Raw genomic sequence first — 13,693 nt, forward strand, 5'->3', positions numbered from 1 at the left:
ATTCACACTGTAATGAAGTTACAGTGAAAATCCCCTAGTCACCACACTCCGGCGCCTGTTCAGGTACACGGAGGGAGAATTTAGCATGGGTGCCACAATCTGGCGCCTGTTCGGGTCAGTGCACCTAACCAGCACGTCTTTCAGACGATGGGAGGAAACCGGGAGCACCCGGAGGAAACCCACGCAGACACGGGGAGAACGTGCAGACTCCGCACAGACAGTGGCCCAAGTCGGGAATCAAACCTGGTTCCCTGGCGCTGTGAGTCAACAGTGCTAACCACTGTGCCACCGTGCCGCCCAAGGTACCAAAGAAGAAAGAAGTTCCAGACAGAAAAATCAACAGAGAAGGCCCAGAATATTCCGGAAGACAGAAAACCTGATTGTAATTTAGAGAGTGACTAAATTCTATTTTGTTAATGAGTGGGAATTGCATTTATTGGGACAGCATTCCATGAGAATTTTGTTTTATTCGGGAATTGTTAATACTGAGAAGGGATTTATTCAGTTTGTTAACAGTTCAGTTAATTTGTTCACTGTTAGATAAATAAATTGTTACGTGTTAATTTTAGAGTGTGTCAGGGATTTATTCTGTATTTAACCACGAGAAGTTGTGAAAGAGCAAGTCACACCACTTCACGCACTTTTTACAGATTATAAGGGGAGGTAGTCCTCTTTGGGTGTTTTGGTGTTAGTTCTCAGAGGGGGAATCAATCTCCACCTTATAACACAATCATACGAAGGATTGGTGAAACAATAATGTGGCTTCTTTATTTGAAGATAAAACTATACAGAGGTAATGTTCGGTGGGAGATTAAGTTTTGTGCATCTGGTTTTTACTCTGCTGCTTGCAGACTGCCGACAAGCCATAGAACGAACACATCATGGGGCGGCACAGTGGCACAGTGGTTAGCACTTCTGTCTCACAATGCCAGGAATCCAGGTTCAGTTCTGGTCTCAGGTGATTCATTCTCCCGTGTCTGCGTGGGTTTCCTCTGGCTGTTCCAGTTTCCTCCCACGGTCCAAAGATGTGCAGGTTAGGTAGATTGGCCATTGTAAATTGCCCCTTGGTGTTAGGGGGGCTAGCTTGGGTAAATGCATGGGGTTATGGGGATAGGGCCCGGGTGGGATTGTGGTCGGTGCAGACTCGATTTGCTGAATGGCCTCCTTCTGCATTGTGGGATTGTATGATTCATTCTCTCTCCTCAGATGTTGTCAGACCTGCTGAGATTTTCCAGCATTTTCTGTTAATGTCTTTTTCTGTTGTTCTAGCTGAGTACCTCTTGGTGGAGGGTCATAATGACTCCTGGGCCCTGTTGGCTTTTGACCTGTGGTAACCTTGACCTGTGGTAACCTTGACCTGTCTGCATTCCATCAGGCCTTGCTTGCAGAAGCTGTTTAGCTGTGTTTAATTTAATGTCTAATTTTATGTTGGGCCTAGTTGCTTAGGCTGTTGACCACTTGGCCCTATTGTCAGCAGGCATTTTAGTCAGGGTGGTGCACTTGTCAGTGGCTTGCACTATTTCTCATGGTTTGTGATCAGTTACCACAATGAATCATTTACCAAACTGATACATGTGGAATCTTGTGATACCAAATACCTGAGTGAGTGTCTCACGCTCTGTCTTTGAATAATTGGATTGTACTTGCAGTAGATGTTTGGAGTCAAATGCAATTGATTTGTAATCTTGCATGATGTATGGCCCTAACCCTTTTTGAGATGTGTCGACCTCGAAGGTTGTCTCTTTTCTTGGGTCGCAATGGCCTTTACTACTTTTACTTCTCCATTCAAAACTGGCCCTGAGGCAGGACAGTAACAGGAAGAGTCAACAAACTCTGAGCAGTTGCACAATTCAATCAGCTGATCTGATTCGATCAATCTGTTGAATTCACATAATTGAGGGAAGGGTGTGAGATTCAGTGAAGGCATGGTCCAATGTACACCTGCGTTCCATCTATAGGTCCAGGCAGTGGGCGGTTGAGGGGATCGTCCAACCTGACTGTCGAAAGTTTATTTATTAGTCACAAGTAAGGCTTACATTGACACTGCAATGAAGTTACTGTGAAATTCCCCTAGTCGCCACACTCCGGCACCTGTTCGGGTCAATGCACCTAACCAGCATGTCTTTTAGAATGTGGGAGGAAACCAGAGCACCCGGAGGAAACCCACACAGACACGAGGAGAATGTGCAAACTCTATACAGACAGTGACCCAAGCTGGGAATCAAACCCGGGTCCCTGGTGCTGTGAGGCAGCAGTGCTAACCACTGTGCCGTCCCTCTACTGCGGCTATATTTGTGGCTGGGTGTCCCTGGAAAGGGAGCATGTGGTGTCCGAGGGCACAGTTGATGCCTTCCGTGCCCGCTGGGCACCGCAGGGGCTGGGATGTACTATTGACCCCTTTAATCACATTTTAATTTGTTGTTTAAAGTTTCCTTTGCGCTTTGTCTTTTGTTGAGAGCAGTTCCCCTCCTTTTAGGGAGCTGCCCTTTTTGTGTTGCCCATAAGTTAGTTTGATTTCGTTTATTTGGTTGAGCCCAAAAGATGACAGAAAGAAGAATGGTGCTTGGTTCAAACACTGGAGGGAGCCAGTGTCTTTAAAATGCAAAGCAGAGAATGTGTGAACTTCAGGGCATGAAAGAAGAAGATTGCTGTGGGAAGGATGAAATTAAAACATTTTTTTAAAAGAAAACACATCCTGCAATAACAGTAAATTAGGTCAAGCATGTTTGTGCCTGAGCCCAGGTGCTGGAGGCTGAATGTTAGGGGGATGCTGGAGACAGGGTGTGTTTGCAGCGCTGGCCAGCAGGTGGAGCAGTGTCGCTGCCCGGCCCCCTGCTCCTCCGCCGGCCTATCCTGGGCGGAATGGGCGGTGTTTGAGCGGCGGCCGCGGCGGATTGCGGGAAGGCGGCGGAGTGGCGGCCGGGCTGACAGCAGCTCCACAGCAACGGGCGCTGCGGAGGGACGGAGATGGCCGGAGAGAGCGGACACCGCCTGCAGGCCTGAGCGGCCCCGGTCCCGGTCCCCACAGCAGCATGGCCGGCCTCATCAAGAAGCAAATCCTCAAACACCTGTCCAGGTAGGAGGCGGGGCCCCGGGGGGAGAGGGGTCAGTGTCCTGGGGAGAGGGGTCAGTGTCCTGGGGAGAGGGGTCAGTGTCCTGGGGAGAGGGGTCAGTGTCCTGGGGAGAGGGGTCAGTGTCCTGGGGGCGGGGGAGAGGGGTCAGTGTCCTGGGGGCGAGGGAGAGGGGTCAGTGTCCTGGGGGCGAGGGAGAGGGGTCAGTGTCCTGGGGAGAGGGGTCAGTGTCCTGGGGAGAGGGGTCAGTGTCCTGGGGAGAGGGGTCAGTGTCCTGGGGAGAGGGGTCAGTGTCCTGGGGGCGGGGGAGAGGGGTCAGTGTCCTGGGGGCGAGGGAGAGGGGTCAGTGTCCTGGGGGCGAGGGAGAGGGGTCAGTGTCCTGGGGAGAGGGGTCAGTGTCCTGGGGAGAGGGGTCAGTGTCCTGGGGAGAGGGGTCAGTGTCCTGGGGAGAGGGGTCAGTGTCCTGGGGAGAGGGGTCAGTGTCCTGGGGGCGGGGGAGAGGGGTCAGTGTCCTGGGGGCGAGGGAGAGGGGTCAGTGTCCTGGGGGCGGGGGAGAGGGGTCAGTGTCCTGGGGGCGGGGGAGAGGGGTCAGTGTCCTGGGGTGGGGGAGAGGGGTCAGTGTCCTGGGGGAAGTAGAGTGGTGTCAGTGTTGTGGGGGTTGGGGTCAGTCACTGGGCCCTGGGGGTGGGGTGGGGGTTGGTCCTTGGGGGTGGGGTCAGTCACTGGGCCCTGGGGGTGGGGTGGGGGTTGGGGTCAGTCACTGGGCCCTGGAGGTGGGGTGGGGGTTAGTCACTGGGTCCTGGGGGTGGGGTGGGGGTTGGGGTCAGTCACTGGGTCCTGGGTGTGGGGTTGGGGTCAGTCACTGGGTCCTGGGGGTGGGGTGGGGGGAGGGGTCAGTCCGTGGGTCCTGGGTGTGAGGTGGGGGTTGGGGTCAGTCACTGGGTCCTGGGGGTGGGGTTGGGGTCAGTCACTGGGTCCTGGGGGTGGGGTGGGGGGAGGGGTCAGTCCGTGGGTCCTGGGTGTGAGGTGGGGGTTGGGGTCAGTCACTGGGTCCTGGGGGTGGGGTGGGGTGGGGTGGGGGGAGGGTCAGTCACTAGGTCCTGGGGGTGGGGTGGGGGGAGGGGTCAGTCAGTGGGTCCTGGGTGTGAGGTGGGGGTTGGGGTCAGTCACTGGGTCCTGGGGGTGGGGTGGGGGGAGGGTCAGTCAGTGTCCTGGGGTGGGGTGGGGGGAGGGTCAGTCAGTGTCCTGGGGTGGGGTGGGGTGGGGGGAGGGTCAGTCAGTGTCCTTGGGGGGGGGGGAGAGGGAAGGGTCAGTGTCCTGGGGGAGGGAGAGTGGTGTCAGTATTGTGGGGGTGGGGTGGGGAGGAGAGAGAGGGGTCAGTGTCTGGGCGGGCGGGGGGGGGGGGGGGCGAGAGGGGTCAGTGTTGTGGAGGTGAGGTGGGGTGGGGGTTGGGGTCAGTCAGTGGGTCCTGGGGGTTGGGGTCAGTCAGTGGGTCCTGGGGGTGGGGGGTTATCTCTGCCACTCTGGGCAGGGGGCTGTGGATCCCTCCCCCCCCCGGGCAGCGCTGTCTCTGGGGGAATAGCAGCAGCATTGCTGTCACCTTGAGCCGCTGTCAAGCTGGAATAATGCTGTGTGTGAGAGAGCCAGGAGCTGCACAGTACTACAACACGTCTTCTTAATACATACCGTGTGGGAGCAGGCAGTGTTAACACAGCCAGATAAACTGTCTCTGTTTGATGGAGGGACCATTGTCACGGCGAACATGGCCACAGAATCTATTCACAAAAGCATGTTTTGACGATTTCATTCAGACTGGTGTACGGTTAGCGAAGTTTCTGTCCAGGTTTTTACTTCTAATCATTGGTGCATCATATTAAAATCTGCTGAGCTGAGTAAGGTGTTAAAGTTTATCTGATTAACTCGCGCTTCGTTTGATTCAAGGCGTTTTCAGTGAATCTTTGCTCAGTATTGTTTTATCTACCCAGCTAATAGCTGTTAATGTGATAGATTGAGACCTGTAGATCAGGAAGATCTTCAGCCTGATCCAAAGCAGCCTGAGCTGCCAATCTCAACCAATGCAGTGGCCTCGGGAGAAAAATTGTCGCCAACATTTTCTCTTGATTAGCATCCAGTGGCACTTAGGAAGTATAACCAAAAGAGAGAATGCTGGAAAGTATATGAAGTATATATGCGTGGATATTGGATGAGAGTAAATTGAGTTTGCTGTGATATCATATTTGAACAAGTAATCTACTAAATTTATTCTCTGGTTAGTAGTTATTGCCTTCAGAGGAATGAGAGAAAATTGAATGGTGGTAAATGAAGAGGAGGGACAGTAGTTGCTATTTTTGTTCTTCAAGTATCTCCTGTATCTTTTCAATAATGAATTAATGCAGAAAAAGAATACTTTGTGCTTCAATGCAATCTGTCATGTTGAAACTATGTTTTTCTACTTAATCTTTTTGGTGCCTTGAATCCATTGAATGAAGTGAGGGACTGATTGAAAGCAGTGGTGTAAGGTGTTGGCTGCATCACTACTGCTGTAACTTTTAATGTACCCTGGGGTTTTTCAGCCAGGATGAACAATAGAAATTGAAGTTGCTAGCCTGGCATCTTTTTCAGGCGTGGGATAGAATGACAAATGGGAGCAGCACGTGGTTTGGGTCACTGTGCGGAGTTTGCATGTTCTCCGTGTCTGTGTGGGTTTCCTCCGGTTTCTTCCCACAGTCCGAAAGACATGCTGGTTCGGTGCATTGGCCGTGCTAATTTCTCTCTGTGTATCCGAACAGGTGGCAACTAGGGGATTTTCACAGTAACTTCAGCACAAGGTTAATGTAAGCCGACTTGTGACACTAATAAACTTGAGAACTTATGTTTATATGGGAGCGTTAATGTAGGAAACTGTCCAGAGTCTTTTCACAGGAACTTGGTCAAAATAAAATTTAACATTGGGCGATGTGAGGACGGGGTTTCACTGAGAATTTGGATTTTCCGGACTTGAAGGTGGAAAGGGAAGTAAAGAAGTGGAGAGGATTATTGAGGATGCTGCAGCTTTTGGCGCCGAGGCAACTGAAATCATAACTGTCGGTGGTGTGGAATAAGGTGATGACAGTGTCGTTCTTGGGTTATTTGCCAGTCATCGCTGTTCAAGTTCATAAATGAAGGAGCAGCAGTTGGATGAGGTGCGGAGGTCTGATTGGCTCTTTGAGAACTTCAGTGTTTGCACTTAATGGGAAAGGAGAGAAAATTACTTCTGGATGAATGTGCAGTAACTGGCCTACAGAGTACATCATTTGACTTTGTCATGCTCACTTGTGTTTTAGTAAGTAATGCATACTGATAAGGCTGCAATGGAATAATGTCACTCTTGATAGTAGCTGCTGTGGTATCTGTTGGATCTGTTTCCCTTCCAGCTGTAAACTCAGTTTGGATTCCTTCTGGCATGTGAACAATTTTTTGTTTCTGGACACTGTTTTGCAGAATTTGGTTTCTGGTTTGCTGCACCAAGAAGGCTCTATGTCCTGTGCAACTGGTACTTCTGCTGTTTAAAGTGCAAGTTCCCTCTTTCTGGTGCAGTGGTGCAGTTGATTAACTGAAACACTGGAAAGGCAATACTATGGCATTGGGTTGGAAAGTTATCAGGAATAAAGAATGACCAATATTTTAGTGTGGGGGTGGGAGAGGGAAATGGTTCAAATTAGTTCGTTACTTGTCAAAAATGCATGAGTTGCTCCCTGAAGTATGAAGACTCATGACACAATCCAATTGCTACTTGTCTTGGGGGTCAGTTAGCCTGGTTGGACAGCTTGTTCATGATGCAGGGTGACGTGAATAGTCCAGGTTTAATTCCTGGACCGGCTGAGGTTATTCATGAAGGTGCCGCCTTCTCAACCGTGCTCCTTGCCTGAGGTGTGATGACCCTCGGGTTAAATCACCACCAGTCAGCTCTGCGCCTCAATGGAGAGAGCAGCCTATGGTCATCTGGGGTTTCGGCAACTTTATCTTTTAACTACTATCCTAAACTTGTGAAATTAATTCTCTGCTTTTTAACTCCTTCAATCTTGACGTTTGAAAACCCAAATTTGCAGTCAATTGATATTTACATAGTTTTTGAATTTAGGCTTTTCTTAAAGACGCGAGGATGATGTGAAAAGAGATGATTCAGCCCATTGTGCCTGTCCCGGTCTTTGAGCTATTCAATTAATTCCACTTCCTTTTCTTCATTGGGGCTCTGTGTATTTTCGTTCCTTTTCAAGTATTCACCTGATTCCCTTTAAAAGTCACGATTGAATTTGCTTCCTCCACCCTTTTAGGCAATGTACGTTTTTTATTCATTCGTAGGACATGGATGTCGCTGGCTGGCCCATCCCTAGTTGCCCTTGGAGGGCAGTTGAGAGTCAACCACATTGATTTGATTTATTATTGTCGCATGTATTAACATGCCGTGTAAAGTACTGTTTCTTATGCGCTATACAGACAAAGCATACCGTTCATAGAGAAGGGAAGGAGAGAATGCAGAATGTAGTGTTACAGTCATAGCTCCGGTGTGGAGAAAGATCAACTTAATGCAAGGTAAGTCCATTCAAACGTCTGACAGCAGCAGGGAAGAAGCTGTTCTTGAGTTGGTTGGTATGTGACCTCAGACTTCTGTATCTTTTTCCTGAAGGAAGAAGGTGGAAGAGAGAGAGCCTGGGATGCTTGGGGTCCTTAAATTCGCTGGCTGTTTTGCCAAGGCAGCAGGAAGTGTAGATAGAGTCAATGGATGGGAGGCTGATTTGTGTGAAGGATTGGGTTGCATTCACGACCTTTTGTAGTTCCTTGCAGTCTTGGGCAGAGCAGGAGCCATACCAAGCTGTGACACAACCAGAAAGAATGCTTTCTGTGGTGCATCTGTAAAAGTTGGTGAGAGTCGTAGCTGACATGCCAAATTTCCTTAGTCTTCTGAGAAAATAGAGGCGTTGGTGGGCTTTTTTAACTATAGTGTCGGCATGGGGGGACCAGGACAGGTTGTTGGTGATCTGGACACCTAAAAGCTTGAAGCTCTCGACCCTTTCTACTTCGTCCCCATTGATATAGACAGGGGCATGTTCTCCTTTACGCTTCCTGAAGTCGATGACAATCTCCATTGTTTTGTTGACATTGAGGGAGAAATTATTGTCGCTGCACCAGTTCACCAGATTCTCTATCTCATTCCTGTACTCTGTTTCATCGTTGTTTGAGATCCGACCCACTACGGTGGTGTCGTCAGCAAACTTGAAAATCGAATTGGAGGGGAATTAGGCCACACAGCCATAGATGTATAAGGAGTATAGTAGGGGGCTGAGACTCTCAGCCTGAGAACACACCGGTGTTGAGGATGACCGTGGAGGAGGTGTTGTTGCCTATCCTTACTGATTGTGGTCTGTGGGTTGGGAAGTTCAGGATCCAGTCGCAGAGGGAGGTGCCGAGGCCCCGGCCACAGAGTTTGGAGATGAATTTCGTGGGAATAATAGTGTTGAAGGCTGAGCTGTAGTCAATAAATAGGAGTCTGACATCGGTGTCCTTGTTATCGAGGTGTTCCAGGGCTGAGTGCAGAGCCAGGGAAATGGCGTCTGCTGTGGACCTGTTGTGATAGTAGGCAAACTGTATCGGATCCAGGTACTCCGGGAGGCTGGAATTGATTGCTGTGGCTCTGGAGTCACATGTTGGCCAGACCAGGTAAAGGTGGTAGATTTCCTTCCCTAAAGGATATTAGTGAACCAGATGGGTTAGTGAATAAAGCTTCTCTAATTTTGCACTTGATTTCCTTTGCAGTAAACGGTAAAATCCATTTGCCTCCTTAATCACTTGCAGTACCTCTAATTGGTTATTCATGCACCGTGACACCCAGATCCCTCAGTTGTGCAGTGTTCTGCAAACTCTTCATTTAAATAACATTTTATTTTTCTATTCCTGCCAAAATTGACAAGTTCACATTTCCCCCATTGTACCCTATCGGCAATAGTTTGGATGGCATGGTGGCACAGTGGTTAGCACTGCTGTCTCACAATGCCAGGGACCCGAGTTCAATTCCAGCCTCAAGTCACTGTCTGTGCGGAGTCTGCACTTTCTCCCTGTGTCTGTGTGGGTTTCCTCCGGGTGCTCCGGTTTCCTCCCACAGTCCAAAGATATGCAGGTTAGATGGATTAGCTAAATTGCTGTTTAGTGGACAAGCAGAGTAAATATGTGGGGTTACACGGATAGGGCCTGGGTGGGATTGTTGTCGGTGCAGGCTTGATGGGCTGAATGGCCTCCTTCTGCACTGTAGGGATTCTATGATTCTATTCTATGATTTCCCCATCTCACTTAACCTATCGACATCCATTTGCAGGCGACTTGGGTCCTCTTCTCCTACCTATCTTTGTGTCATCAGCAAATTTAGCAATAATACATTTAGTCCCTTCGACCAAGTCAGAGACGTTGATTGTCAACAGTTAAGGTGCCATCACTGCTGTATGTACACTCTACCAGTTACAGCTTGCCAACCTGAAAAGGACCCATTTATCCTTACATCTGTTTTCTGTAAATTAACCAATCCTCTATTCATGCTACTATGTTACCCCGACACCATGAACTTTTACTCTGATGTAATCTTTGATGCAGCATCTTCCCGAGTAGCCTTTTGGAAATCAAGTGCACCATTATGCTGGTCATTTCTCAAAGAATGCTAATAAACTAATCCAATACAATTTCCTCTTCATAAATCCATGTTGATTTTCCAAGTGCCCTGATGTCGCCTCCTGAATAGATTCTAGCATTTTGCCTGTTACAGATGTTTGGCTAACTGACCTGCTTTGTCATCTCCTTTCTTGCATGTAGGAGATACATTGACTACTTTCCAATCTGATGGGACCTTTCCAGGAACTTGGTAGTTTTGCAACATTTCAATCAATGGATCTGCTTTCTCTGCAGCCACCCAGGTCCTGGGGACTTGTCAGCCTTTAGTTCTAACACTTTTCTCAGTAACCTTTCCCTGGTGATTATAATCGTTTTCTGTTCCTCCCTCCTTTCAGCTCTTGATTTGCAAGTATGTTGGGTATTATTGGTGTCTTCTACCGTCAAGACAAATAAATATTTGTTCAGTGCTTCTGTTATTTTCTTATTTCCCATTATTCAGTCCCCATTCTAATTCATTTCCTTTTTAAAGTCAAACTCTTACCATCTGTTCTTGTATTTCGGGCTAGCTTTCTCTCACTTTCATTTCTCCCTCATTTTTTTGAAGTCTTTCTTTGCTGATTTTTAAATTTTGTTCAATCTTCTGATCTACCACTAATATTTGCAGAATTGGATGTTTTTAATTTGATACCATCTTTAACTTCCTTCATTAGCCATGGACTGTGTGTACTTCTCATGGAATATTTCTTTCTCACTGGAATGTATCTTTGAGTGCCATAAAATATCGCCTAAAATCAGGAGCTATTAGATTAGATAACCAAAAGCTTAAACAAAGAGGTAGATTTTGAGGAGTGTCACTTTCATGACATTTCTCAATCTTCTGTCAAGAACAACTCCACCTTCTCCAGTCTTTACACATAGCTGAAGCCCTAATCCCCAAAACCATTGTAACATGTCCCCTTTCACACCCTTTCACATATTTCTTATCCTTCCTAGAGAGTGGTGCCCAGAACTGGACACACAATTCCACTTGTGACCACACCATGCTTTTGTACTGAATGTCTCTATTTATAAAGCCCAGGATTTTGCATTGTTAAATTGCTTCCTCCACTTGCCCCGTATCCTTCAGCAATTTGTGCGTAACTTAATATTTCTTCACTCCCTTTAGAACTGTGCCTTTTAGTTTATATTTTCTCTTTTTCCAACCAAAATCAAAATGTGACACTTCACACATCTTCGCTTTAAGTTTCATCTGCCACATGTTTGTCCATTCCACCAACCAGTTTGTTCTCTTGAATTCTATCACCAGCCTCTTCACTGTTCACTGCACTTAGAAATTGTATCGTACCTCAGCCATGCCCTCTGCCTCTATGCATACAACCCCTATTAATAACTGTGTCCAACCTCTATTCTTACTATTCTTTTACTGTATGTATGCTGACAGAAGATATTTGGATTATGTTTTATGTTTGCTGCTGGCCTATTCTTACATTTTCTTTGCCCGTAATTTCCTGTTTCACTTCCCCAATAACTTGCTATATTAAGCCAATTTCTCACTTGTATTATCAACCTAATGTCTGTCTTGAATGAATGATATGATTTCATAGAATCATAGAAACCACACAGTGCAGAAAGAGGCCGTTCGGCCCATCGAGTCTGCACCGACAACAATCCCACCTAGGTCCTAACCCCATGTGTTTACCCTATTAACCTGTCTGACGCCATGGACAATTTAGCATGGCCAATGCACCTAACCTGCACATCTTTCAGACAGGGGGGGTAAACCGGAGCATCCGGAGGAAACTCGCGCGGACACGGGGAGAACGTGTGCAGACTCCACACAGACAGTTACCCAAGCCGGGAATCGAACCCAGGTCCCTGGTGCTGTGAGGTAGCAGTGCGAACCACTGTGCCCACCGTGCCGCCGCGATGTCTTATGCCCCCTATCTTGTGCTTCATCATATTTTGGCACAAGTATATATTCATTACTTCATCACAGTGGCACATCTGAGATCAAGCGTTTGTGCTGTGGGAATTACAGCTGAAGATGTCCTTCCGACTCCCATAGTGGTGCACAGGACAAATTGAAATGGAGAACCAATAGGCAAATGTGCAAATCGAACTGAACTTGTAGTCTTTTAGATTCAAGATAATCCATGATATTTGCTATGTTACCATTTTTCCATACTTCAAGTTCTACAATGACCACATGGGAATAGTGTTGAACATGAGAAGTTGAATATTAATTTATAAACTGTTTTAATGTTTAGGCTAAATGTATAATTTCATTTTCTTTTCCCATTTCCTTCCACTTTCCGCCACCTCTTTCCACCCTCCCCTCCCATCATTCCAAACCTAAGACCTCATCTCTTGTACTGCTCAGCCTCAGTACTCAGTCATGGCCTTGCACCCCGCCCCCCCACTGTAAGACAAAATCTCAAATCTGTTAAGAGCCCCGCTGATAAATGCGAAAGTATACCAAAACTTAGAAGGGTTACTTGGGATACCCATTCTTAGTGGTATACATTTTCAATTTGGTATAATGTGAGAAAAGATATGCAAACCAGGGAGGAACCGTCCAGTCTTGTTGTGATCAATTAACAAAGAATATTTGTTAAATTAAATGGGGCGGCACGGTAGCACAGTGGTTAGCACTGCTGCTTCACAGCTCCAGGGTCCCGGGTTCGATTCCCGGCTCGGGTCACTGTCTGTGTGGAGTTTGCACATTCTCCTCGTGTTTGCGTGGGTTTCCTCCGGGTGCTCCGGTTTCCTCCCACAGTCCAAAGATGTGCGGGTTAGGTTGATTGGCTAGGTTAAAAAAATTGCCCCTTAGAGTCCTGGGATGCGTAGGTTAGAGGGATTAGTGGGTAAAATATGTGGGGGTAGGGCCTGGGTGGGATTGTGGTCGGTGCAGACTCAATGGGCCGAATGGCCTCCTTCTGCACTGTAGGGTTTCTATGATTCTATGATGATAAAACAAAACGCATGACAAGAAAGACTCTCAGACACTGCAACAGTTCACTTAACTATAATGACGGCTATACACACACAGTATCTCATGAAGTTCCCCCTTTTCCCAACTACCTACATTCCTTGAACACTGAGAAATGCCCCTTACCGAACAACATCCAGTAATATATAACTCTGAGCTAGATCTAGCATATAGTTACCACCCCACAAATTATCTTCCAGGTTTGGGGAAGCCTGAAGCATAGAAATGTTAGCATTTTGATTTTAAACAGCAGCCTTTTAACGACAACTTGTTTTTGAGAGAGCTTGCTTTCTACAACTGAGTGTGGCCATGAAGGTAGTTGCTTTGCTACCCTCCTCTCCGGTTACCTTGCTATGGGTATATAAATTTCTCCCTTTGATGTTACGCACTCCGTGGACCAGGTTTTAAGCGTATAGGTGCAAATTATTCCCTTACCTCTCCTTTCTGATTTGATATTTTATTGTCACATGTATTGGGATACAGTGACAAGTATTGTTTTTTGTGAACTACAGTCAAAACATACCATTCATAGAGTACATATGGGAGAAGGAAAGGAGGGGGGGCAGAGGGAAGGAGAGAGTGCGGAATATAGTGTTACAGTCATAACTAGGGTGCAGAGAAAGATCAGCTTAATATATGGTAGGTCCATTCAAAGGTCTGATGGCAGCGGGGAAGAAGCTGTTCTTGGGTCGATTGGTATGTGATCTCAGACTTTTGTATCTTTTTCCCGACGGAAGAAGGTGGAAGAAAGTATGTCCAGAGTGCATGGGGCCTTGATTATAAGAATTGTGAATTTTAGAGAAACATATGTGATTTGCACATGTAGATTCAAAATAACAACAGATTTATTGTAGGAGCTGTTAGAATAGAAAATGAAACCAAAGCAGGAACCTGTGAAACACCCCAGTGACATCACCATCAAATCATGTGATCAGCTCTTAAAGCAATCAGGCAACCATTTAAATATACAGCAGTGGTAACCCCAGGATGTTGGTAG

General features: G+C 47.3%; 1 protein-coding gene across 2 annotated transcripts in view; it reads left to right on the top strand.

Moving 5' to 3' along the window:
- The first annotated feature begins 2,621 nt into the window (after positions 1 to 2,621).
- Positions 2,622 to 13,693, top strand: part of LOC144479186 (bridge-like lipid transfer protein family member 3A) — a 152,979-nt gene continuing 141,907 nt past the window's right edge. For both annotated transcript variants that reach the window (XM_078197798.1, XM_078197799.1), the window contains exon 1: positions 2,622 to 3,076. In XM_078197798.1, coding sequence (XP_078053924.1) covers positions 2,757 to 3,076 — 320 coding nt within the window. In that variant the 5' untranslated portion in view covers positions 2,622 to 2,756. The remainder of the gene's footprint in view (positions 3,077 to 13,693) is intronic.

The sequence above is a fragment of the Mustelus asterias genome, chromosome 25 (genome assembly GCF_964213995.1).
Source record: "Mustelus asterias chromosome 25, sMusAst1.hap1.1, whole genome shotgun sequence".
Taxonomy (NCBI): Eukaryota; Metazoa; Chordata; class Chondrichthyes; order Carcharhiniformes; family Triakidae; genus Mustelus; species Mustelus asterias.